The sequence below is a fragment of the Thamnophis sirtalis genome, unplaced genomic scaffold, assembly GCF_051295495.1.
Source record: "Thamnophis sirtalis isolate CommonGarterSnake01/CBP01778 unplaced genomic scaffold, rThaSir2_p1.2 scaffold_5, whole genome shotgun sequence".
NCBI lineage: Eukaryota > Metazoa > Chordata > Lepidosauria > Squamata > Natricidae > Thamnophis > Thamnophis sirtalis.
In genome coordinates, this window is record NW_028261385.1 from 12,163,153 (window position 1) to 12,189,566 (window position 26,414).

The 26,414-nt window shown below is 45.3% G+C and overlaps 1 protein-coding gene across 2 annotated transcripts in view; it reads right to left on the reverse strand.

Moving 5' to 3' along the window:
- Positions 1-718: 718 nt before the first annotated feature.
- Positions 719-26,414, reverse strand: part of ACAA2 (acetyl-CoA acyltransferase 2) — a 32,198-nt gene continuing 6,502 nt past the window's right edge. Inside the window, exons 2-10 of one of the 2 annotated variants that reach the window (XM_087715321.1) lie at positions 19,323-19,489; positions 17,602-17,730; positions 16,205-16,321; positions 11,777-11,924; positions 8,494-8,669; positions 5,824-5,953; positions 3,264-3,334; positions 2,613-2,767; positions 719-1,316 (exon numbers count right to left, since the gene is read on the reverse strand). In XM_087715321.1, coding sequence (XP_087571447.1) covers positions 1,232-1,316; positions 2,613-2,767; positions 3,264-3,334; positions 5,824-5,953; positions 8,494-8,669; positions 11,777-11,924; positions 16,205-16,321; positions 17,602-17,730; positions 19,323-19,489 — 1,178 coding nt within the window. In that variant the 3' untranslated portion in view covers positions 719-1,231. Of the gene's footprint in view, positions 1,317-2,612; positions 2,768-3,263; positions 3,335-5,823; positions 5,954-8,493; positions 8,670-11,776; positions 11,925-16,204; positions 16,322-17,601; positions 17,731-19,322; positions 19,506-26,414 lie in introns of those variants that run through there. The other variant, XM_087715322.1, reaches the window with a different exon arrangement.

The following is a 26,414-nucleotide window of genomic DNA, read 5'->3' on the forward strand; positions in this document are numbered from 1 at the left end:
AGTCAAAAATGGAGCACTGGGGACTCTGAAATTGTCACAAGTGTGCCATCTTGTGGCTGACACTCTAATTTATTTTAAATGAGATTGTTCTGTGAATCTTGTTGAAAAGGCCAATATATATTATATTAATTTTGATCGGTCCTATTTCTGTATCTCTTTATAATTTTTTTTTAATCACTGTTAGAATTTTTCTTGAGAGACAGATCAACCAAACCCTTACTACCCTTCCACAAAGCGACTAAGACCTGGCTGTTCCGGCAAGCCTGGGGCTGTTGAATTATCCAGCCCCATCTTAAGTTATGAATGTTGTTGAATTTTTAATTGTTGTTTTTTATTTTTATATTCCCCCCCCCTTCCCTGCTGACCGTTGCAGCATCTCCATATACATGTGATCCAAATTCAGATGCATGGCAACTGCCTCGTATTTATGACGGTCGCAATGTCCCAGGGTCATGTTGCGACCTTCCGACAAGCAAAGCCAATGGATTCACTTAATAACCGTGTTACTAAATTAATGACGGCAGCGATTCTCTTTAACAACTGTGGCAAGAAAGATCGTAAAACGGGGCAAAACTCACTTAACTGCTTCGCTTAGCAATAGAAATCTGGAGCTGAATCGTGGTTGTAAGTTGAAGGCTACTTTATATTCTTCAGAATCATCCGAGTGACACTCTTAAAGGAGAAAACTTTACAGAAATCCAGACTAATAACTTTCGAATTCAGTATTACTTTACTTTTTTTAGAAGGCACATTTATTTCTGTAAGACTTTGTTGCTATGGCTGAGTAGTTCAAGCAAAAAAATCATACCCAAACGTTGGTGCTAAACTCCATCAAATTACATTAATTGAATACAAAACAATTCAGGATGATTTGAAAGGTTGGGAAGCCACACTGTTAAAACATCAAACTCCAGGTTCGTTTTGGCTCGAATTATTGGCTGCTGAACATTTCTCCGATAACATTTTCATTAGAAAAATCAAATTTGAGTTTAGTGAGCAGTAATGGATCGATAAAAATTAGGGGTAAATCCACACCATTGGTTGAAGGTTAGATGGTTACTTTCTCTAAAAAAACAGATTTTAGCAGAGTGCATCACTTGAGACTAGATTATTACCAGTCTGGGCACAAAAGGACAATTGTAACTCTCCCTCTCTCTCGTTTCTTCAATTGGTTGTGTAAACAGTTAGCAGAGAACGCAGGGTTAAATCCCCGCAGCCTCTCGCTGGTCCTTCAGGCAGTATTCTGAATGATGAGAGCAATGCCTTGGCCACCTCCGATGCAGGCCGAACCCACGGCGTAGTTACCTTTACGGCGCCTGCAACAAACCAAGAGAATAGCAATTATGAACAAGATTCAAGAAGGGAGTGGACTGCCATCTGTCCTTTTTGTCACCGAGTGCCAAAAAGGTTGTGCGGAAAAGTCGCCCGTGCACTGGTCAGCGCCACGCTCCAGAAAAGCCAAACTTCCAGGTTCTACCACGCATGCCTGCCCAACGATCGGGCACAGGCCGGTTTTCGGCACTGCCATATGCGCAAAGGATCCGCGCTCCAGAAAAGCAGACCTTCCGGGTCCTGGGATTGCATGAGCCCCCGATAATCAGCTGGCAGGAGCGCATGTGCACAACTGGTCTTCAGCACCGCTGCGTGCACGAAGGACAGCTGATCATCGTGCGGGCATGCGCACCAGAAACCAGGAAGACAAACAGGCAATGCTACCTGTGCCGAGGTGGCACAGTGGTTAAATGCAGCACTGCAGGCTACTTCAGCTGACTGCAGTTCTGCAGTTCGGCTGTTCAAATCTCACCGGCTCAGGGTTGACTCAGCCTTCCATCTTTCCGAGGTGGGAAACATGAGGACCCGGATTGTTGTTGGGGGCAATATGCTGATTCTGTAAACCGCTTAGAGAGGGCTGAAAGCCCTATGAAGCGGTATATAAGTCTAACTGCTATTGCTATGGTTTCGAGTGCCACTTTGGGCATGCTTGCCATAGATTTGCCATCATGGGTGTAGGGTCTCCCGCTTGGAAGGGGGGGGGGGTTGGACTAGATCAGGGGTGTCAAAGTCGATTTCATTGAGAGCCGCATCAGGGTTATGTTTGACCTAGGAGGGCCGGGGCAGGCGTGGCTAGTTTTACATCACTCGGGTTAGGGTGGTGGCCCTAACCATTAGGGTTAAGGTTAGAGTGGTGGCCCTGCGGTGGCCCGAGCGGTCTGCCAGCGAAAACGGGCTCCTGAGCTCCATTTTCGGCTGCGATGGTCTCCTGCAACAGTTTGCCAGTAAAAACAGAGCTCAGGAGGTACATGCTTCAAACCTCTCAGTCTGCAGTAGGAATACAAAGTGGATAGCCATGTTTTTCATCAATGTCTACTTCTGACTAGCTTACAAGTCTCCTGGATCTCAGCCGCAGCCCTTTTTAATCTATATTTTCCCTTCCTCTTACTTTTCGCTGAGCTGCCAGGGAGCGAATTTGATCTCTTCTCTGCAAAAAAATAATGGACGCCATCTGTTTTCTACAGCAAATCCACAGTGACTCAGTTACACTCTCTCTGAGCATTCTTTCCAGAATATTAAGGAGAAACAAAAGAAAACGTGTCCTTGGTGTGTTTATCCACCTTAGTTCGTGGACCAGATGACTCGTGATCCTGGAGCCTGAAGCTCCCAGAGGGTGACCCAAAGCAATGGCTCCTCCATTGACGTTGGTCTTCTCGGGGTCCAGACCCAGAACTTTTTCCACAGATAAGTACTGCGGTGCAAATGCTTCATTAACCTGGGAAAACACATCAGACAGGCAACGTTAGAAATATCTCAAATTGGGCTCCTGTGATTTGCTGATTAGAATTATCCTCAACGCTGGGTCTTGTATCTGGAAAAAGCAGCGGGAAATGCAGATTTCCTTGGGGACAGGAGAGATCAGGGATCTGAATCATATGTTTTTAAAAAAAACCAATCCACCAGGATCATTTACTGGGTAGAACTTACCGGAAGTATTCAATCGTTTTCAAGAATGGTCAAATAGCTATTCTCTCTGCAGAGGTAGTCCTTGACTTATAACCATTCCTTTAGAACTGTTTAAAGTTACAGTGGCATTGAAAGATGGACTCACAACCAGTCCTTGCACTTATGACTGTCATGGCCTCCCCATCGTCACACGATCAAAATTTGAGCACTTGGCAACCGGCAGGCAGCGCCCGCCCACCCATTTCTCCCCCCGTTAATAACCCAGGCATTTGTTTAATGACTGCATTTCGCTGAGTGGCCATTACCTCAACCAAATCCATGTCTTTCAAAGAGAGGCCAGCTTTCTTGAGGGCTTCAGTAACAGCAGGTACGGGACCTATGTCAGAAACATACAGTACATGTGTAAGTGAAAAATGGAGGGTGGCCCATTCCTGAACAGAATAACGGAGTTGGAAGGGACTTCAGAGGTCTTCTAGTCCAACCCCCTACTCAAGCAGGAAACCATTCTCTAGCCTCCAGGCTGGATCTCCAAAAGCTGTCAGTAAAGCATAGCATAGCTTTACTGAACCAAGGAAAGATGTCTCTTATGGGAAATGTAGTAATAGGACTTATATACCTGTTTTCATAAAATATCAAATGTGTGGAACTTACAAAATTAAGTTGACAAAGAAAATCAATATAGCTGAAAGCAAAGGATTATCCGAAGGATCTGAGAGCTTGTTGTTGTTGTTAGTTGCGAAGTTGTGTCCAACTCCATCCAGCCACCTCATTCTCTGCTGTCCCCTTCTTCTTTCTCCCTCAATCTTCCCCAGCATGAAGCTCTTCTCCTTCCTTCTCATTAGGTGGCCAAAGTACTTGAGTTTCCTCTTCAGGATCTGGCCTTCTAAAGAGAAGTCAGGGTTGATCTCCTCTAGGACTGAACGGTTGGATCGTCTTCCCGTCCAAGGGACTCGCAGGAGTCTTCTCCAGCACCAGAGTCCAAAGGCCTCCATTCTTTGGTGCTCAGCCTTCCTTATGGTCCAACTTTCACAGCCATCCATTGCAACTGGGAAAACCAGAGCCTTGACTATACACACTTTTGTTGGCAGGATGATGTCTCTGCTTTTTAGTATGCTGTCTAGATTTGCCATAGCTTTCCTCCCTAGGAGCAAGTGTCTTTTAATTTCTTGGCTAAGAGCTACTAGGACTTAATTTCCTTTTGTGCAAAGCAAAAGAATAAACTTGATTGAAATCACACACACAGACACATACCCTGGAATTTCTGCTTTAGACTTAAGATGCGTCTGTCTGGTTGCCAAACTATTTAGGAGCAGATAGTACAGATACTACCTGAGCTCTTCTCCCATACCTGCACCAATAAGAAGGGGGGGGGAACCAACGAGAGAGCCCAGAATTTTGCATTTTGTCCAGCTGATCTACTTCCTAAGACCTTTCCACAACTTAATATTTGCTGATCAATTGATAACAAAGGAGACGTCCAAATTATCTGCTTAACCAAAACTAGCAGAATTCAGATAATCTTCTGTTCGCAATTTGCAACATCAGAGAGGAATTTTCACATCCTTGAAAAAGCATTTTCATCACCCTTTGAATATAAGCCACTGGGCAGCATCTAGAATTTACCAGTAAAAACTGATCACTGGGGTTATAATATCACCTATGTATTCATGATTGAATTCTTCAAACTTCTTTTTTATGGTATTTGAGTCCCCAATTAAACGGTAAATGTTCCCCTCGCACCTATGTGCTAGTCATTCCTGACTCTAGGGGGCGGTGCTCATCTCCATTTCAAAGCCGAAAAGCCCACGCTGACTGAAGACATCTCTGTGGTCATGTGGCCAGCATGATAAATGCCGAAGGCGCACAGAACGCTGTTACCTTCCCACCAAAGGTGGTTCCTATTTTTCTACTTGCAGTTTTACGTGCTTTCGAACTTCTAGGTTGGCAGAAGCTGGGACAAGTAACGGGAGCTCACTCCGCTACACGGCACTAGGGATTCAAATTGCCGATCTTTCTTATTGACAAACTCAGCATCTTAGCCACTGAGCCACCACGTCCCTTAAAACTATATTAAAGATATACAAACATCAGCAAGGGCATTCTTTTCCCTCACAGAAATAACCTACTCTTTTATTAACCTTTTTTCCTGACGTAATATTTTGTTTACTGATTTGGATGAAATTCTAAACAAAGGGGGGGGAATCAAAGGGCATCTGGCTGTATCCACTTCCAAATAAACCAGACCAGTGGTGGGATTCAGCCAGTTCGCACCTATTCGGGAGAACCGGTTGTAAACTTTCTAAGCAGTTCGGAGAATCGGTTGTTGGAAGAAATCTCCATTTGGTTTTTTCCACTTTTACAGGGCTAATCCTGTAAGGAAGGCAGGAAGGAAACATTCTGGTGTTGTTTCTAGCCTAATTGTTATTGCCCTGCTCACCGAAACTGCCTCTCTGGTTAACCCTTATTCCATTGTCACAGCTAAAGCAAAGCACCCATCGACCTGAGTGACTTTGAGTTGGCTACGCCCACATGGTCACATGACCACCAGGCCACACCTACCCAGCTGGCCATTAGGGCAGAGAACCGGTTGTTAAATTATTTGAGTCCCACCACTGAACCAGACCAACAGAAGAGAATATCTATAGCTCAGAGTTGCACTGAGGAGGCCTTGGTGCCGTCTGAAGTTAGTTGTTTACTTGCATACATCTGTAAGTAAACAACCAGGCTCAGAGAGCACCAAGGACTCCACAAAACTAGTCCGGCCTTCTTGCTGTGGGCTGCAACTGGAGAATTACAAGATCTTTTATGCATGGGATGGGAAGAACTCTTACTGATCAGCAGGAAAGCATCTCTGGAGTCACTTACCAATGCCCATGATGTTAGGATCACACCCCGCTGCGTGATAACTAACAATTCTAGCCAAAGGAGTGAGGTTGTGCTTTTTTACGGCATCTTCGCTTGCTAGGATCACGGCGCCTGCCCCATCGCTCACTCCCTACAACAGAAGAACACCAGGCATCAAGGCTGGGCAAAAGAAAAACCGAAGAACATACCAATGGACTCACATTTGAGGCTGAAATGGTAAGAAGATGTTATCCTAAGAGCCAAGGTGGCGCAGTGGTTAAATGCAGCACTGCAGGCTACTGCTAGATCAGCAGGTCAGCGGTTCAAATCTCACCGGCTCAGGGTTGACTCAGCCTTCCATCCTTCTGAGGTGGGTAAAATGAGGACCCAGATTGTTGGGGGCAATATGCTGACTCTCTGTAAACCGCTTAGAGAGGCCTGAAAGGCCTATGAAGCGGTATATAAGTCTACTGCTATTGCTATTGCTATTGTTATCAGACAGCTCACATTCAATGTAGCATTTTTTCAGGGGGCCTGGATGGTGCCTGTACTAATTGGGAATTTCGGAAACTCCAGTTCCCGATGCCTTAGGTTTACTTCCAGTTTGGGCCAACCTGGCTTCTAGTGAACCGTGGGTTCGCTTAATGACCACAGCAGAAAAGGTCATAAAATTGGGCCGGTCCATTTTAAACCATCATACCAGTGGTGGGTTCTGGGAAGTACGGCCCGGTACGGGCGTACCAGTGGTAGATGGGAGCAGCGGCCACAGTACTGGAACGGTGGCTTGTTTGGCCCACCCGCCTGCCTGCATTCCTTACTGCTTTTTATTAATTTTATTTATTTATTTAATTAGCTTGTAGGCCGCCCACTCTCGGAAGACTCAGGGCGGCTTACAAATAAAAAGGGAAGGGGGGATATAAACAAATAAAACAACAATTAAAAATTCAACAACATTCATAACTTAGGATGGGGCTGGATAAATTAACAGCCCCAGGCCTGCCGGAACAGCCAGGTCTTGGTTGCTTTGCGGAAGGCCGGAAGGGTAGTAAGGGTCCGGATCTCAATGGGGAGATCGTTCCATAGGGCCGGAGCAGCTACAGAGAAGGCCCTCCCCCGGGGGGGTCGCCAGCCGACATTGACCAGCAGATGGAATCCGGAGGAGGCCTAGTCTGTGTGATCTAATAGGTCTCTGGGAGGTAAATGGCAGGAGGCGGTCTCTCAGGTAGCCAGGTCTGATACCATGTAGGGCTTTAAAAGTAACGACTAGCACCTTGAAGCGTGTCCGGAGACCAATAGGAAGCCAGTGCAGCTCGCAGAGGATAGGTGTAACATGGGTGTACCTAGGTGCACCCACAATCACTTGCGTGGCTGCATTCTGGACTAGCTGAAGTCTTCGAACACTCTTCAGGGGCAGCCCCATGTAGAGCGCGGTTCAGTAAATTTGATGCAAACAGGCCAATTGTGCATGCACGCACAGCGTGCGGCACCCGCGTGACCTCTGCCGAGCAGCTGAGTGTCGCTGGGCGGTGGTGTGCGCATGTGTGCTCGACGAGGACGCCCGGCCTCATTGCAGGGTACTGGTTGCAACAGGATCCGGAACCCACTACTGCATCATATGACCAAAATGAGCAGGCTCCATTATGGTCATAACTCGAGGATTATCTATGTATCTAGCATCTGCAAAATACCAATGGCTCTCCTACCTGATAAAACAACCGCCTCAATCCAGCTGAAAAGTTCTAATTTGGGGACAGCTAACTGTGATTTCCAAAGGGATAACTTTAAATATCCTTGAGACATATTTTTCCAAATATTGTTGCATTTGCAAAAACTATACCTTAGTACCATCACATTGAAAAGGATTTTTTAAAACTGTCTCACATTTCTTCACTCCTTCACCTCTGCATCCAATTGATATTTGTTCCCTGGCTACTTAATTAAGTCAAAGATGACTCCCTATTTGAAGAGAGATGGCATTAGGAGCCCGGGTGGCGCAGTGTTTAAGTTAAAAGTGCAGTATTGCAGGCAAACTCTGCTCACAGCCTGACGTTCGAACGTGACCTGCTCAAGGTTGACTCAGCCTTCCATCCTTCCAGTAAAATGTTGTTGGGGGTAAAATGCAAAGAATGCTGTACGTTGTAAACTGCCCATTTAGTGTTATGGGGAAATAAAGGTAAAGGTTCCCCTCGCAAATATGTACTAGTCATTCCCGACTCAAGGGGGTGGTGCTCATCTCTGTTTCAAAGCTGAAGAGCCAGCGCTGTCCGAAGACATCTCCATGGTCACGTGGCCGGCATGACTCAACGCCGAAGGAGCACGGAACACTGTTACCTTCCCACCAAAGGTGGTTCCTATTTTTCTACTTGCATTTTTACACGCTTTCCAACTGCTAGGTTGACGGGACAAGTAACGGGAGCTCACTCCGTTACGCGGCACTAGGGATTCGGACCACCAACCTGCCAACTTTTCTGATCGACAAGCTCAGCGTCTTAGCCACGGAGCCACCGCATCGCCAATTATGGGGCGGTATATAAGCCTAGATGCTATTGCTAAATGTTATTACAAAGAGCTTAGTGATTGGACTTCAGCTCCAGGAAAATGTCGATCTGGACTTCTAAAATGGTAAATCAGAAGATGGTTGGAAGACTACTGAGTGTTTCCTGGTACTTCCTGGAGAAGGAGGAGGCTCACCGAGGCGTTCCCCGCTGTGACGGTGCCATCCTTCTTGAAGACCGTAGGGAGTTTTCCCAGTTGCTCCACCGTGGCATCCGGCCGGGGGTGTTCATCGCGTTCCAAGCTCTGCTTGCTCTTCTTAACTTTCACTTCAATGGGGGCCATCTCAGCCTTAAAATGTCCGGCTTCGTGAGCTACGAATGTAAAAAAAAAAAGAAAAGTCTATTATGATTGTATATGTATACTGCTATTTTTTCTTTGTTATGTATATTGGAATGGAATTATAAATACCATCAACACAAAAGGGAGTTTGCTCAGAAGTTGAAATACACCAAGTGAATTAGAGGAAGAGTGGGAAGCAGAGGAGAAAAGAAAGATAGGAGGAGAGGGACCCGGAGAGAGGGGGAGGGGGGAGGATGCGGTGTATAAGGAGGAGTGGTAAGGGGAGAGAGGAGAAGGAGAAAGGAAGGGGAAGTAGAGTAGAAAATGATGGAGGGAAGAAAGGATGTAGAAGAGTGGGAAGCAGAGGAGAGAAGAAGATAGGAAGAGAGGGATAGGAGAGAGGGTGAGGGGGGAAGATGAGGTGTATAAGGTGGAGTGGTAAGGGGAGAGAGGAGAAGGAGAAAGGAAGGGGAAGTAGAGTAGAAAATGATGGAGGGAAGAAAGGATGTAGAAGAGTGGGAAGCAGAGGAGAGAAGAAGATAGGAAGAGAGGGATAGGAGAGAGGGTGAGGGGGGAAGATGAGGCGTATAAGGAGGAGTGGTAAGGGGAGAGAGGAGAAGGAGAAAGGAAGGGGAAGTAGAGTAGAAAATGATGGAGGGAAGAAAGGATGTAGAAGAGTGGGAAGCAGAGGAGAGAAGAAAGATAGGAAGAGAGGGACAGGAGAGAGGGTGAGGGGGGAAGATGAGGTGTATAAGGAGGAGTGGTAAGGGGAGAGAGGAGAAGGAGAAAGGAAGGGGAAGTAGAGTAGAAAATGATGGAGGGAAGACAGGATGTAGAAGAGTTGGAAGTAGAGGAGAGAAGAAGATAGGAAGAGAGGGATAGGATAGAGGGTGAAGGGGGAAGATGAGGTGTACAAGGAGGAGTGGTAAGGGGAGAGAGAAGAAGGAGAAAGGAAGGGGAAGTAGAGTAGAAAATGATGGAGGGAAGAAAGGATGTAGAAGAGTGGGAAGCAGAGGAGAGAAGAAAGATAGGAAGAGAGGGATAGGAGAGAGGGTGAAGGGGGAAGATGAGGTGTATAAGGAGGAGTGGTAGGGGGAGAGAGGAGAAGGAGAAAGGAAGGGGAAGTAGAGTAGAAAATGATGGAGGGAAGAAAGGATGTAGAAGAGTGGGAAGCAGAGGAGAGAAGAAAGATAGGAAGAGAGGGATAGGAGAGAGGGTGAAGGGGGAAGATGAGGTGTATAAGGAGGAGTGGTAAGGGGAGAGAGGAGAAGGAGAAAGGAAGGGGAAGTAGAGTCACTACTGCCGGTTTGCTCATGGGTGTTTTGCGTGCACTTGATGCGTGCCGCACGCGCTTGCACAGTGCAATAAAAATTGTTCTGTGCATGCGCAGAAGCAAAACAATAAAATAGCAGAGCCTACAGTGCTGCCCAGAGAACCAGTTTGGAGGTGTGGCAGCAATAGCAATAGCAATAGCAGTGGACTTATATACCGCTTCATAGGCCTTTCAGGCCTCTCTAAGCGGTTTACAGAGAGTCAGCATATTGCCCCCAACAATCTGGGTCCTCATTTTACCCACCTCGGAAGGATGGAAGGCTGAGTCAACCCTGAGCCGGTGAGATTTGAACCGCTGACCTGCTGATCTAGCAGTAGCCTGCAGTGCTGCATTTAACACACTGCGCCACCTTGGCAGGCCTGGGTGACTGCCACTTCCAGCAACTCAGGCCGCCAAACCCATTGCCCCACCCCGAGGTCAACCACAGCCCTGATGTGGCCCTCAATGAAATTGAGTTTGACACCCCTGAGATAATATGTCCAATCTAGGAAAATTTGAGCCTCATCATTGGTATCTCAAGTGAGGACTCAAAGGTCCAGAGCCCAACACTCCTCTTAAGGGTCATTACTACACAGGAAACTATAGCAGCTAGAAACCCAATTCAATGCAATCAATGAGACTATGAGGCAAAATGTTTTAGGTTTCACATGCCCCGCCTATATCAAATCTAAAACTAATAACACAGTTTTACATACATTGCATAATAACACATGGCTACCAACCTGCCTTCCATTGAGGATCTGTATACTGCACAAGTCAAAAAGAGAGTTGTGAAAATGTCTACAGACCCCTCACATCCTGGACATGAATTGTTTCAACTTCTACCCTCAAAATGATGCTATAAGGCACTGCACACCAGAACAACATGACACAAGGACAATTTCCCCCCAGAACCCCATCACTCTGCTTAACAACTAATTTCCAAAACACTGTCAAATATTTCACTAAGACTGTATTACTATTCTTTTTCTCTTCCTTACTAGTATCTATCTCTTCCAACTTATGACTATAAACATGTTGCCTATAGTTTTATGATTTATATTGTTGTTTGTTTCCTAGTATGATTTGATTGCTTATTAGTAACCTATGACTATCACTGTGTTATATCTTATGATTCTTGAGGAACGTATTCTTTTATTTTTCTTTATGTACACCGAGAGCATATGCACCAAAGACAAATTCCTTGTGTGTCCAATCACTCTTGGCCAATAAAGAATTATATTCTATTCTATTCATTGCCGTATTCCCTCACATACAGAAGCCAAAGAAAAATGTTTCTGCTCTTTTTCTCTAGTGCCTAAAGGTGAAGGTAAAGGTTCTCCTCGCACATATGTGCTAGTTGTTCCTGACTCTAGAGGGCAGTGCTCATCTCCGTTTCAAAACCGAAGAGCCGGCGCTGTCCGAAGACATCTCCGTAGTCATGTGGCCAGCATGACTCAATGCCGAAGGCGCACGGAACGCTGTTACCTTCCCACCAAAGGTGGTTCCTACTTTTCTACTCGCATTTTTTACGTCCTTTCGAACTGCTCCGTTGTCAGAAGCTGGGACAAGTAACGGGAGCTCACTCCGTTATGCAGCGCTAGGGATTCGAACCGCCGACCTGCCGACCTTTCTGATCGACAAGCTCAGCATCTTAGCCACTGAGCCACCGCGTCCCTAACTAATGCCTAATTTTCCTCATAAAAGATAATCCCATCAACCTAATCCTCAACTTGAGTTTTAAGAAACACAATCCAGATGTCAACTGCTGTGAGAATTAAGTTTCCATGGGAAGCAGATCGGTGCTCTTCCATTAAACATACTGACCAGCTTTCCACCTCTGTTGTGTCTTGACGGCATAGCGATCACACTCTTCTCTGGTAATATTGTATTTTGCAGCAAGATTTTCAGCTGTGACACCCATGGGAGTCTGGATATGCGCATCGGTTAGACCTGACCACAATATGTCTTCCAGCTGCCAGAAAAGAGGGGACAGAATCATGTTATAGGTTAATGTTTCTAAAAGTGCATATAGTCAAGGCTATAGTTTTTCCAGTTGCAATGGATGGCTGTGAAAGTTGGTCCATAAGAAAGGCCAAAGAATGGAGGCCTTTGAACTCTGGTGCTGGAGAAGACTCCTGTGAATCCCCTGGACTGCAAGGCGATCAAACTGGTCAGTCCTAGAGGAGATCAACCCTGACTGCTCTCTAGAAGGCCAGATCCCGAAGAGGAAACTCAAATGCTTTGCAGACCTAATGAGAAGGAAGAACTCACTGGAGAAGAGCCTAATGCTGGGAAAGATGGAGGGCAAAAGAAGAAGGGGACGACAGAGAATGAGGTGGCTGGATGGAGTCCCCGAAGCAGTAGGCGTGAGCTTAAAAGGACTCCAGAGGATGGTAGAGGACAGGAACGCCTGGAGGAACATTGTCCATGTGGTCCTGATGGGTTGAATACGACTTTGCTAACAACAACAAGACTTCATCTCCCAGAATTCCAGAGTCACCTGTCCATAAGTCTCACCTGCTACCTTCCAGATCTGGGAGAGCAACTATCACAATGAAGAGCTGGCATGACAAAATGTGGGTTGGGAATTATGGGATCTTTAGAAGGCTGGGAAAGAATGCCCAAATCCCTCCCTCCCTCCCTCTCCCTCTCCCTCTCTCTCTCTCACACACACACAAAGACCCACACAAAATTGCACTGGAAGCTGGGGGGGTTTCCGAACATTCTTAGAGTAAGCACAGAATTCTCAAAATGGACATACCTGCAAAATCGTACGTGCAGGATTTGTCCCCTATCCTAAAATCTAAAGTTCTGAATGTTACTCTTACTTATTAAAGTGGGGTGGAGGGAAAATGCTTTGAAGACTACGAGAATCTCTGCAGAAATGCCTTTAAATTGGCTTTCTCACCTTACAGATGGTTTTCAGGTTTCATTTGTACTTTTTGCCTTTGATCCCAAAACAAGAGAGAGCAGAAACTTGGATAGTGGCCAGAAGTAATTTTCCCAACATAAAATTAAAGAAACTGCCAATTTGGGGGAATATTTCCCCCTCAGACAATCCGGCAGTGCTGTCCCTTGTTTTGAAAGCAAGGCTACTGGGATTGGGAGCAGACTTAAGTTCCCCGCCCTACAAGGCCCCTCTCTTCATTGGCCTTATCTTATCACTGATGTTTCTATAGCTTTGCTAAGAGTTTCTCAACTTGGCCACTTTAAGATGGCTGGACTTCAATTCCCAGAATTATCTGAGTCCGAGAGAGTAAGGCTTTTCCATACCTCTGCTTCCCTAAAGCTGAGGCTTTGCCTTCGAATGCTGGGTTGGGAAAAGAGGAGAGGACAATTCGGCATTTGGGGTTGTGTGACCGGAAGTGGATAGTGCTTTTAAAGGGGTTTAAAACCCTTTTTTGTGGCAGAGTCGGACAGTGAGGAGGTTGGGGAAGAACATGGCCCAGTCCTGGAGACTGAGGAAAGCTCAAACGAGGGCTCTGCGTCAGAGGCAGAGAGAAAGTTAGACAACAGTGAGGCTGGAGCCTGTTCCCTGTGTGCGCATGCCAGTGGTGGGTTTCAAAAATTTTTGGAACCTACTCTATGGGTGTGGCCTCCTTTGTGGGAGTGGCTTGCCGGCCATGTGACCTGGTGGGAGTGGCTTGCCGGCCATGTGTTTTCTTTTTTTCTTCCCCCCCCTCTCTCTTTTTCCTTCCTTTTGTCCCTCCATCCCCTTTTTCTTTCTTTCATCTCTCTCACTCTTTTTCTTTCTTTTTTCTTTCATTATTTATTTCTTCCTTTCTTTCTCTTTCTGTGTGTGTGTGTGCGCGTGCGTGCAGTGGTGGGTTTCAAATTTTTTTGGAACCTCTTCTGTAGGTGTGGCCTGCTTTCCGGGTCCACTGGTGGAACCTCTTCTAACCGGTTCGGTAGATTTGACGAATTCGGTTCTACCGAATAGGTGCGAAGTGGTAGGAACCCACCTCTGGCGCATGCGCAGAGCTGCCAGAAGACAAGAACAACTAAGAAAGCAGGGCCGACTTGGGAGTAAAGTCACACCTTGGAGGTGATTGCCTCCCCCCCCCGCCTCCCAGGAAACAAAAAAGGAGCAAACGAGGGGGGGGGGCTTTTTCAGGAAACAGTTTGTTCATTCAATTATTTGGAAACTAGTTATTTGGCAGCTTGCCAAACAAGATAAAGTTCCTGCTGATAAACATTCCTCCGAAAGACTGTTTGTGAAGCCTTGAGGACTGTGAATGACAGGAAGTCACAGTCATGTAAATAAAAGGGGTTTTGCTGGAACTAAGACTTTGCTTCTTGTTTTTTAAGGAAACCTAGGTCAGAACACATTTTTGTCTTTTTTATGTGTTGGAGAACATACAAGGCCCTTCAGATGTTTTAAATAAATAAAGATACATCATTCATGTTGCCTCTTCTCCACTAATGTATGCCAGTGAGAATTGGCAAAGAGGAAGGGAGTAAGAGAATATATTAGAACAGTGATTTACTGTAAAAAAGTACAGGTAATCCTCGACTTACAACAGTCCATGTAGTGACCATTCAAAGTTACAACGGCACGGGGAAAAGGGACGTATGACAGTTTTTCATACTTGCAACCACTGCAGCAATCTCCAGGGCCACATGATCAAAATTTAAAAGCTTAGCTAAAGAGAGGCTCATATTTATGTCAGTTGCCGTGTCCCTTCTGGCAAGTCAACGAGGAATCCGGATTCCCTTAACAACGGTGGTCGAGAAAAGTCGTAAAATGGGGCAAACTCCCCTAACAAATTTCACTTAGCAGCATAAATATTGGGCTCAATTGTGGTCGTAACTTGAGGACTACCTGTATTAGCAAGAGGTTAATAACACAAAAGGCGGCAACATTTTGTCCTGGGTCTGTATCATTTTTGATCTGTTCCATGAAAGGCTAAGTGCTGACTTCTGAAGGAGAAAGGCTGGGCCTATCTACTGTAGTCCGCAATGCACAAATATTTTATTTTAGGAATTGTACACATGTTTAAAAGGTAATGACAGCAGCTGATAACACATGATCTGAATCAAGATCACGTGAAGTGTTAATACACTTTATAATGCCTGGATAAGGCCACACTTGGAATACTGCATTCAGTTTTGGTCTCCACAATGTAGAAAAGATGTGGAGACTCTAGAAAGAGTGCAGAGAAGAGCAACAAAGAGGATTAGGGAACTGGAGACTAAGACATATGAAGAACGGTTGCAGGAACTGGGTAAGTCTAGTTTAATAGAAAGAAGGACTACGGGAGACATGATAGCAGTGTTCCAATATCTCAGGGGTTGCCACAAAGAAGAGGGAGTCAAACTATTCTCCAAGGCACCTGAGGGTAGAACAAGAAGCAATGAGTGGAAACTAATCAAGGAGAGAAGCAACTTAGAACTGAGGAGAAATTTCCTGACAGTTAGAACAATTAATCAGTGGAACAACTTGCCTCCAGAAGTTGTGAATGCCCCAACACTGGAAGTTTTTAAGAAGATGTTGGATAGCCATTTGTCTGGAATGGTATAGGGTTTCCTGCCTAGGCAGGGGGTTGGACCTTCCAACTCTGCTATTGTATTTGTATTTATCTTTTTGTGGAATTGGGTTTGCCATCTTCAGAGTTTATCTGTTTGTTTTTTTACTTCTCAAGGCTAGCCTACAGAGCTCTCCCATTCCAATACATACCAGGGATGACCCTGCTTAGCTTCTGAGCTCAGCCAAATATTGCTACACGGGCATGAAAGTAAATCGAAAGAATCAGAATGCAAATGATGTACGTTAGTTCATACAATTCCTTACACTGTAAATAGAGTAACATCTAATGCAGGGGTGTCAAACTCAAGGTCCCTGGGCTGGATCTGGCTCCATGGTGCTTAGATCTGGAACACAGGGCCCCCCCTGGGAACAGCGAAGGGCTGGCCCGCGGTGCCTCTGCCAGCAAAAACGGAGCTCGGGAGGGCCGTGTGTGTCCCCCTGAGCTCTGTTTTTGCTGGCAGAAGTCTGCAAGAGGCTGTGACAGCTGTAAATGGATGTCGACCTGACCATGCCCCCCCCTCCCCACGTCCCCCGGGGGTCAAACACAACCCTGATGCAGCCCTCAATGAAATTGAGCTTGACAGCCCTGATCTTATGAGACAGACTAATTTTCTTTGGTGTAATTTTATGCGATCCAGAGATATGACTCAGGGTTCCTTAAGGAGAGAATGTCCCGGTTTCAAACAAAAAACGCAAACACAACAGGATGGGCGCAAAGCACTAACCTGGAGATCAACTCCTAGTTTTGTTCCAAATCGCATATTTCGAACAGCAAAAGGCGCCTGGCTCATGCTTTCCGTGCCACCACAAAGCACCACTTCAGAATCTTTAACGCTAATTTCCTGATTTGAGTTTAGAGGAAAGAAAAGCACATTAGATGGACAATAGCATTTAGCACTTGTACACCACTTTACGGTGCTTTACAGCCCTCTCTAAGCGGTGTTTACAATGTCAGCCTCTTGCCCCCAACAATTGGCTCCTCATTTTACCCACCTTGGAAGTATGGTGGACTGAGTCAACCTTGAGCCTGGTGAGACTCGAACTGCCAAATTGCAGGCAGCAGAAGTAACCTGCAGTACTGCACTCTAACCACTGCGCCAGTGGTAGGATTCACATTTTTTACTATCGGTTCTATGAGCGTGGCTTGGTGGGTGTGGCTTGGTAGGCGTGGCGGGGAAAGGATACTGAAAAATCCCCATTTCCTCCCGATCAGCTGGGACTCGAGAATAGATGGGGCGCGGCCAGCCAGAGGTGGTATTTACCAGTTCTCTGAACCACTCAAAATTTCTGCTACCGGTTCTCCAGAACTGGTCAGAACTTTTCTGAATATCATCTCTGCCCTGCGCCACCGTGGCTCATATGAAAGTACATATGAAACACACAACTATGTAAACCAGCATCCTCCAATCTTTTGGAGACCAGGGACTGGTTCCGTGGAGAGTTTTTTCCCATGGACCAGAGGGCGCGTGATTTTGCTTGCTGCCTGCATCCCAGAGATGGGGCTTTTCTTGTTTGCACGGACCGGTTTCTGGCATGTCACAGACCGGTGTCGGTCCACAGACTGTGGGTTGGGGGACCCCTGATCTAAATTATCAGATCTTTTTTTTTTTTTTTTACTTTGAAAGAGTAGAGCGATCAAAACATTTTTTAAAAAAAAATATGTACATGAAAAATAGCAATAGCAATAGCAGTTAGACTTATATACCGCTTCATAGGGCTTTCAACCCTCTCTAAGCGGTTTACAGAGTCAGCACATTGTCCCCAACAACAATCCAGGTCCTCATTTTACCCACCTCGGAAGGATGGAAGGCTGAGTCAACCTTGAGCCTGGTGGGATTTGAACAGCCGAACTGCTGAACTGCAGTCAGCTGAAGTAGCCTGCAGTGCTGCATTTAACCACTGTGCCACCTTGGCTCTTCTGAAAAGCAGGCGAACAATTCCAATCTCTGCATGACACGATGCAGAATAACCGTATGTACAAACCTAAACTGCAAGAGAGAATAGAGCAGTGTTTCTCAACCTTGGAGACTTGAAGTTCACAGGACTTCAAGTCTCCAAGGTTGAGAAACACTGGAATAGAGTGACCAAGAATGGAGCAAAATAATTGAGTGGATATTAGTACCTGACATCCATTAACAATAGACTGGAAGCCTGATCCACACAATCTATTGATGGTTAAGGCAGGAATTGGGATTGGCACTCCAATACGTAAGCCAACATGTCGCGCGAGGTAAGCAGCATCTCTAGAACTCTGCAAGGGGGAAAAAAAATGAGAAAATTAACCTGTCAAATTCTGCTTAAAAACTAAGTCGTGTGGTTGAAGATGACGTTCCTATCTATTTGTAGAAGTGAATAAAAGCAAATCATGTTCACATGAATGTGACAACAATGTGACAATTGCAGTTGTAAGGACTGGTCATAAAACCCAGCACTGTAATTTCAAACAATCGCTGAATATGGTCACTAAATGAGTAATCTTGTATACCAGTAGTCCTTGAGTTACAACCACAATTGAGCCCAGAATTTATGTTGCTAAATGAGAAATTTGTTAAGTAAGTTTTGCCCCATTTTACAAACTTTCTTGCCGGAGTTCTTAAGTGAATCGCTGCCGTTGTTAAATTAGTAACACCGTTGTTAAACGAATCTGGTTTTCCTACTGATTGTCGGAAGGTCGCAAAAGTGGATCACATGACCCCTAGCACTGAAACAGTCATAAATATGAATCAGTTCCCAAGATTCTGAATTTTGATCATGTGACCACGGGGATACTACAACGGTTGTAAGTGTGAAAAATGGTCACAAGACACTTTTTTCCCATGCCATTGTAACTTCAAATGGTCACTAAGTGAACTGTTGTAAGTTGAGGACTACTGGCACCTTTATTTTCCTTCTTTCATTGCTATTGTTTATGCAATTTACTTTAAAAAAGATGAATGAGCTCAGTAAAAAAAGTTTTTTTGGTTTAAACACATTGATCGTTGCCTTGTTAATGCAAAATTCAAACAGAAATTGTGAAGAAGAAAAGAACACTACTTATCGTGATATCATCGCTTGGTGATATAATGATCCCACTGACAATACACTTTACAATGCTAGCAAATTCAGTTACCCAAATGTTCCAAAAAGAAACGGTTTGGTGAGGGACCTGATCAGGGCCAGATTTAGATGAAAAGAGGCCCTAGGCTATTCCACTTATGAGGCCCTTTCACCTCCCATTTTTAAGTTTGTAAATTACATGAGAGACAATAAAATACATCATTACTGTGATATATATCAATATATATCAATATATATAGCTGGCCTCCCGACGGAAGGCGGCTCTGCTCTGCGGCAAAGGCAGCAAGGCCAGCCACCTCCCCTGCTGCGCTCAGCTGCCCGGCTCGGCCCCCTCGCCCTCACCCTCCTGGCCGCTAGTGGGCTCCGCGTCGACGGGGCGGCTACTGGGAGCGGCCACGCCTCTCGCCTGACCGCCGGTGCCGGGAACATGGGCGGGCTCCCCAACTACCACAGCGCTGGAACGATCGTAACCAATACATTTTTATGTTTGTTTATTAGTCATATGCGTAGAATTTCTCCTTATTTTCGGTTCAGTGTTTTAGTGTTCACTGTTTTTAGAATAGTGTAATTTTAATTTTGCTAACAATTTGAATGTAGGCCCCTCTTGATCTTGAAGCCCTAGGCTGAAGCCTAGTTAGCCTATAGGAAAATCCGGCCCTGGACCTGATGGAATACGAGAGGCTCCACCAATGAATTTCTGGTTTCTCTGTAACGGAGCAACTAACAAGAACAGACACAGAATGGTGTGTTGGTCAGGGAGACTGGCAACTGCCAAGTTGTACCAACCTGCATGACGTTGCCCACAATTACGCTGTCAATGATTTCTGGAGATATTTTGCCAGCAGACAAGGCTGATCGAGCCGCAATCTCGGCAAGATCCGTGGCGGTGAAGTCCTTAAGCAGGCCGCCATAAGCCCCAAATGGAGTCCTCTTGGCAGAAACAATGAATATTCCTAGGAGACAAAACATGGGAAATATGAAAGTGCCTTATATAAAATCTTACCACTGTTTATTTAGATCAGTTCTTCTCCACTTTCACAACTTTTAAGATGTGTGAAACTCAACTCCCAGAATTTCCTAATGAGCACAGCTGGCTGGGGAATTCTGGGAGTTGAAACCCTCACATCTGAAAAGTTGTTTAGTTTGAGAAATACTGGTCTAGTCCAAATTTCATTTAGTTTATTGATTCAATGGCCGCCTCCTTGACGTACAGGATAACTGTTGAAACAATCAAGAAAACTGCTATGAAAATAAAATATATTATAGCACAAAGCAAATTTCACCGGTGGCGATTCAACATCTTGGTGCCTTTCACAAGAAATCCTGAATTTTTTTTCTGTATCGAGTTTAGATTGCTTCCATACTCCTAACAGATCAAGTTTATCTTCTGTTTTGTCAAATTCATAAAGCAAGGGATTGCAAAGTCACACAAAACATTAGGCCTTCTTGATCTATACGGGATAGAATGGTACAGTAGTTAGATATATGAAAGAGATCCCAAGAGTTTTTTGAGAATGTCAGTGTCAGCATTCCAAGGATCATGTAGAATTAAATCAGAGTCCAAGGCAAAACGATCCTTTTGATTCCAATTTAATAAAGCAGACATCTTAGGCACATCTGTGTTAATCCCAATACTGGAAATGACATCAGAATTCCACCCAGTTAAAAGTTCATGATCTTGTCCCCACACCCACAATCCATCACATGGTCCAATCTTCTTTTTCCACGCTGGCATCCACACTCAGCTTCTTCCGGTCAGGTGTACTGGTGCGGAGACAAAGGATGACCTTGGCTTCTAGTAAAGAATGAAAACAATACATTCCACAATCTCACTCCTGTCTATTCCCCCCTCCCATCGACTATACTAATGAAACAGCATAAAGAAAATAAGAGAAAGTGTGGCAGGCCAAAATTCTAAAAGGAATATAAATGCAGGCCTGACAGTCAGCAGAATTTGATGCACACAGATTTTACAGCGGGCACTGAAATGTGGGGGGTTTCATTGAAATGCTGAGTTAGCACCGATATGAACCTGTTTCCTCCATGTACTGGAAAAATCTGCACATCGTCAGCTGCCACCTTATACTTGCTGTGCTGTGCTGCTGGGAATTAACAGATTGCCATAAACTGTGGGAAGGGGGAATGAAAAGGAGGATGTTTGGGAAATCGGAAGTAGATGCTGTACCTCCTCAAGATGCTGCCTCAAGGAGGGAGATGCATTCCAAACTGCACTTGGACTGATTGTTATGAAAACAACTTGCATGAACTTGATTGGTCAAGCTGGGATGGGCAATGAGAGACAGTTTAGGAGGGAAAAGTAGAACTTGGGACTTTTGGAGCACAATTCTCAGTTCTGGCTATGCAATGCTGCAATACACTTGATCTTTAATAAAACTATACTCTTCTCAACAAAAGCAACAAAGGATCATTTCTATTTAGAGTTGTGAGCAGTCCAACATCTCATTTGATGGCTGCCCTTTCAAATTAACTGTTATCTTACTGTACAGATAGTACTCGCTTACAACTGGTCGCTTAATGACCATTCAAAATTATGAACCACTCCAATGCTACTGCTTATAACCCGGATTTGATGTTCTGATATCCCCTCTCTCTCTCTCACACACACACACAATTTATGATAGTTTGGAATTTCCGTTTCCAGCAAAAACAAAAACAACTCATTGTGGATAATGGATCCACATAATGACTGTGGCCTTAGTTTTATAATCATGACATTTGCTTTATGATTGCTGCAAAAATAGTCGTGAAATTGGGCACGGTCACATGGTGTCCTGCTTAACAACCAGCACAGCTTATATATGGTTTAGGTTTAGGTTTAGTTTTATTTATATGCCGCCCTATTCCCAGCGGGACTCAGGGCGGCTCACAAACCCAAAGGGGAAGGGAAACACAAGAACTACAAATACAAGCATTTAAAATAACCAACAGACACACAATCGAGAGGGGAAGGAAACTCATCAATCCCAGGCCTGCCGACACAGCCAGGTTTTAACGGCTTTTCGGAAGGCCTGGAGAGAGGTGAGGGTCCGAATCTCTGCGGGGAGCTCGTTCCAAAGGGCCAGCGCTGCCACAGAGAAGGCCCTCCCCCGGGTAGTAGCCAGATGGCATTGGCTGGTAGATGGCACCCGGAGGAGGCCAACCCTGTGAGATCTAATGGGTCTTTGGGAGGTAATTGGCAGCAGGCGGTCTCTCAAGTACCCATGTCCAATACCATGAAGGGCTTTATAAGTGACGACTAGCACCTTGAAGCGTATCTGAAGACCAATCGGTAACCAGTGCAGCTCACGGAGGATAGGTGTAACGTGGGTGTACCGAAGTGCACCCACAATCTCTTGTGCGGCTGCATTCTGGATGAGCTGAAGTTTCCGAATGCTCTTCAAGGGCTGTCCCATGGCTGCCCCATGTAGAGCGCATTGCAGTAGTAATATGTAATTCTGAGCTCAATTAAAGCTGCCTCAATTGTGGTAAGTCAAGGACTGTGCAAAGTTTCCATCTGAAAGCCCAAAAAAGTACTTGGGAACAACCCAAAGGTATTTTTTCAAGAGGCAACTGGACTTTCTGGTTTTTCTTTGAAGATGTTTCTCTTCTCATCCAAGAAGCTTCTTCAGTTCTGAGAAGAAAGCACAGCTCCAACTCAGAACTGAAGAAGCTTCTTGGATGAGAAGAGAAACATCTGCAAAGAAAATTTAGAAAATCCAGTTGCTTCTTGAAAAAGCACCTTTGGGACAACCAGGACCTGGATGTCAGAAAATCTCCATAGATATTTGGGAATAAGCACAAGTGTTGTGGCCCAGCAGGAGCTGGTGGAGCTGCAAACAGACTCCGACAGCAAGGGGCCCTATGTGTGGGCTCTGGAAGATGTGGGGGATCCTGGACAGGGTTCAGACTCCGAGCAGGGACCAGAGAGGCTGGTTGGCCACCAGGAGGTGCCTGAGGTGTGGAGCAGTGGTGAAAGCCAAAGAGAGTTGGTCCCGGACGCCAGGCAAAGGCGGGCAGATAAACGCCGAGAGCAACTACGCAGATACAGAAGATAATTGGACCCAGGTGGTTGTAATTAGGCTCCTCCCAAGAGAGTATATAAGGAGAGACTTTGGGAGGAAGCTGTTTGCAGGATTCAACTAATATACCAACGCTGGAGAAGCTCTCAGGTGTATTTCTTATCTTGGAAGTCTGGATTGCTGCCCAGGTCTTGTCAGTGTGTTAATTTACTGTGAATAAATTGTCTAGCAGTAATCATGTCTTGGAGTGCCTCGGCATACGGAGGGGGGGAGTCAGAACACACAAGTATGCTTCTATCACCTGCTGCAGCTCTTTAAACTAAGTGAAAGGGCTTTTTCCATGATTGTGCTGTGGTGGAGCCCTGGGAAATCCTGGGAAAAGGCACGGCTGCTTTAAAAAGTTGCAGTGCTTCCATGCTCCAAGACTTTGCATTTGAAGCATTTTCACAGACTGTGGTTCTTAGCAGTTCTAAATCTTCCCTTTTAACGCCCTGGTAATTTAAGAGAACTGGGTTTGCTGGCTTTGAAAAAGATTTACAGTATTTAAAAATACAGGTAATCCTCAGCTTACGACCATAATTGAGCCCAGAATATATATTGCTAAAGTGAGAAATTTGTTAAGCACAGTTTGTCCCATGTTACGACTTTTCTTGCCACATATGTTAAGTGAATCACTGCAGTTGTTGAATTAGTAACAGAGTTGTTAAGCGAATCTGGTTTCCCCATGGACTTTGCTCGTCAGAAAGTTGCAAAAGATGATCATGAGACCCCGGGACACTGCAACCGTCATAAATGCGAGTCAGTTGTCAAGCCTCCAAATGTAAATTACATGACCATGGGGATGCTGCAATGGTTGCAAGTGTGAAAAATGGTCATAAGTCACTTTTTTCAGTGCCGTTGTAACTTTGAATAGGTACTAAGAGAACTGGTGTTAAGTCAAGAACTACCTGTATACAATAGGGTAGGGGTGTCAAACTTGATTTCATTGAGGGCCGCATCAGGGTTGTGTTTGACCTTGGAGACCAGTGGGCGTGGCCATCTCAATGTCACTCATTGAGGCTCTGTTTTCTGCCACGATGCCCTCCTGCAGCCCTCTGCCTGCAAAAACAGAGTTCAGGAGGGCCCCACGCTGCATCCCCGAGCTCCGTTTTTGCTGGCAGAGGCACCACGGGCTGGTCCTTCGCTGTTTTTAGGGTGGGCCCGTGGGTTAGATCTAAACACCCTGCGGGCCAGATCCAACCCCTGGGCCTTGAGTTTGACACCCAAGCAATAGGGCCTTGTGGTGCTATTTGATTGATCAGAGGAACCAAATATACTCATTGTTTAATAAGATGCCAATGATCAGTTGGTCATATTCTTCCAAAACAACTACCATATTTTTCGAAGTATAAGATGCACCTCCCCCCCCATAAGAGGGTGGAAATGTTGGTGCGTCTTATAGACCGAATACAGCCATTTTTGGCCTCCCGAAGCCCCACCCCCATATCCCATTGTAGGAAGTTATCACCCAGGCCTCTCCCAGAAAAATGAAATATCCTAGGAAATATTGAAAAGGCAGAAACATGTTTTAAAAGACAGAATAGCTGCCTGTAGCTTCCTGCCCATCCCTCTTTGTCAATGGGCCATTAAGAAGGCCAAGTTAGTCCCTTTACATAATAAAGACTTCTCCACTGCAGCTCCAGGGGGATGGGATTAAGGAACTTTACCCAACTGACCACATGGCATCTGAGAACTCAACCAAACCTGGATTCAAAACACAGCCTAGAGAGTAGCCCCTGCATGGCCTCATGGGAGTCTGACAACCAACCAGAATACATTTCTTACACAGGAACAGGAAACAGAGAGGTGGGACTGAACAGGTTATAAAAAGCCTAGCAAGCCCCTCCTTCAGCCCTTCTCTTCTTCTCCACCAACACTGAAGCATGTGATCACCTTTTCTGTTCAGGACTCAATCCTGTCCACCAATAAACCATCTTTCCAAGCAGCCTCCATGTCTCCAGTGTCTTTTCCCCCACTTGGAGCCAAACCCAGAAGGACATTTCTTTCATCACCATTTTTGTGAAAAATTGGCTGTTTTTTGGAAAAATAGGGGTGTTTTTGCCTTCCCCCACCCCCCAGAAGCACCCTGCAGGCTTCAGCAGAGCTAGGGAAAGGGAAAAATGTCCCCATTTCAGTGAAAAATGTGGGTCTTTTTACCTTCCCCCAACCCTGCTGAAGCCTGCAGAGTGCTCCTGAGGGCCGGGGAGGACAATAACTTTTTTTTTTACTTACCTCTTCAAAATCTTGGTGTGTCTTATACACCGGTGCGTCTTATAGTTCAAAAAATATGGTAGTTCCTCAGTATATTTAAATGTTAACACTTCAAGCTGTCTTCTTAAATCTTGCTATTCTAAATGGGCAGCATTTGTAGCAGTGGTGGGATTCAGCCAGTTCGCACCTATTTGGGAGAACCGGTTGGTAACTTTCTAAGCAGTTCGGAGAACTGGTTGTTAGAAGAAATCTTTTGTTTTTTCCCACTTTCCAGGACTAATCCTGTAAGGAAGGCAGGAAGGAAACATTCTGGTGGTGTTTCTAGCCTACAGAAACTGCCTCTCCAATTAACCCTTATTACCATTGTAACAACTAAGGCGAAGTGCCCATCGACCTGAGTGACATTGACTTGGCCATGCCCACACGGTCACATGACCACTGAGCCCCGCCTACCCAGATGGTCACTAGAGCAGAGAACTGGTTGGTAAATTATTTGAATCCCACCACTGGTTTGTGGTCACTATTTTTCCATGCTTTTTGAAAAGGAAACCTATCAATCCCACATCAACAGGGTATTTTGATCAGTGTTCTTTCCAGCTGAGCTAACTGAGGAATATGGGAATTATTTTAGAAGTATAGCATAAATAATAAATGCAGCCAACTTAATTAGAACTAATCAAAATGACTAATAAGGTAAAACATGTGTTAGGCAGATCAAAGTAAGGAACCAGCTTCTGAATATTCCAGAAACTTTTTACTGAATTATAAGGCTCTTAACCAGTATATGGTAGATGGGTTGCTTAATGTCTTCACTGAAAGATCTGCACTGGTTTGCCAACTGCTTACTCAGCATAATTTAAGATCTTGGGATTAACCTTTAAATCATCAAAAGCTTTAAGTCTGATAACTAGAGCAATGGCTTCTTTCCTTGTAAATTGTTCAGCTGGTTAATAACTGCAGGAGATGCATTTTTGAAGACGTCTCTGCAATCAAAGGCCCAAATGGCTTTTTCTGGCTTTGTCAGTTACGTACTCTTCCCAACTTTGCAAGAGTTGACCCTGGGCCCCATTCTTTCAACGTACGGAAAAATCTTTAGAGAGACATGGGATGATAAAGCAGAGAGGCTGCAATTCTATGCACCTCCCTCCCTCTGAGTTAAAGGAATGCATCAATCATTTTGTGAATAGGTTTGCTTTTCATCTTTGAATACAGGTTATCATCGTCTTATGACGACTTAGTGATTGTTCCAAGTTACTACAGATCTCCAAAAGGTACTTATGATCTGGATTCAAAGTTCAGAATGCTGGCCTCCCTTAAAGGTAAAGGTTCCCCTTGCACATATGTGCTAGTCGTTCCCGACACTAGGGGGCAGTGCTCATCTCCGTTTCAATTACTGGTAATTGCTGCCAATTACCTCCCATAGACCCGTTAGATCGCACAGGGTCGGCCTCCTCCGGGTTCCGTCTACCAGCCAATGCCATCTGGCTACCACCCGGGGGAGGGCCTTCTCTGTAGCAGCTCCGGCCCTTTGGAATGAACTCCCCGCGGAGATTCGGACCCTCACCTCTCTCCAGGCCTTCCGGAAAGCCGTCAAAACCTGGCTGTGCCG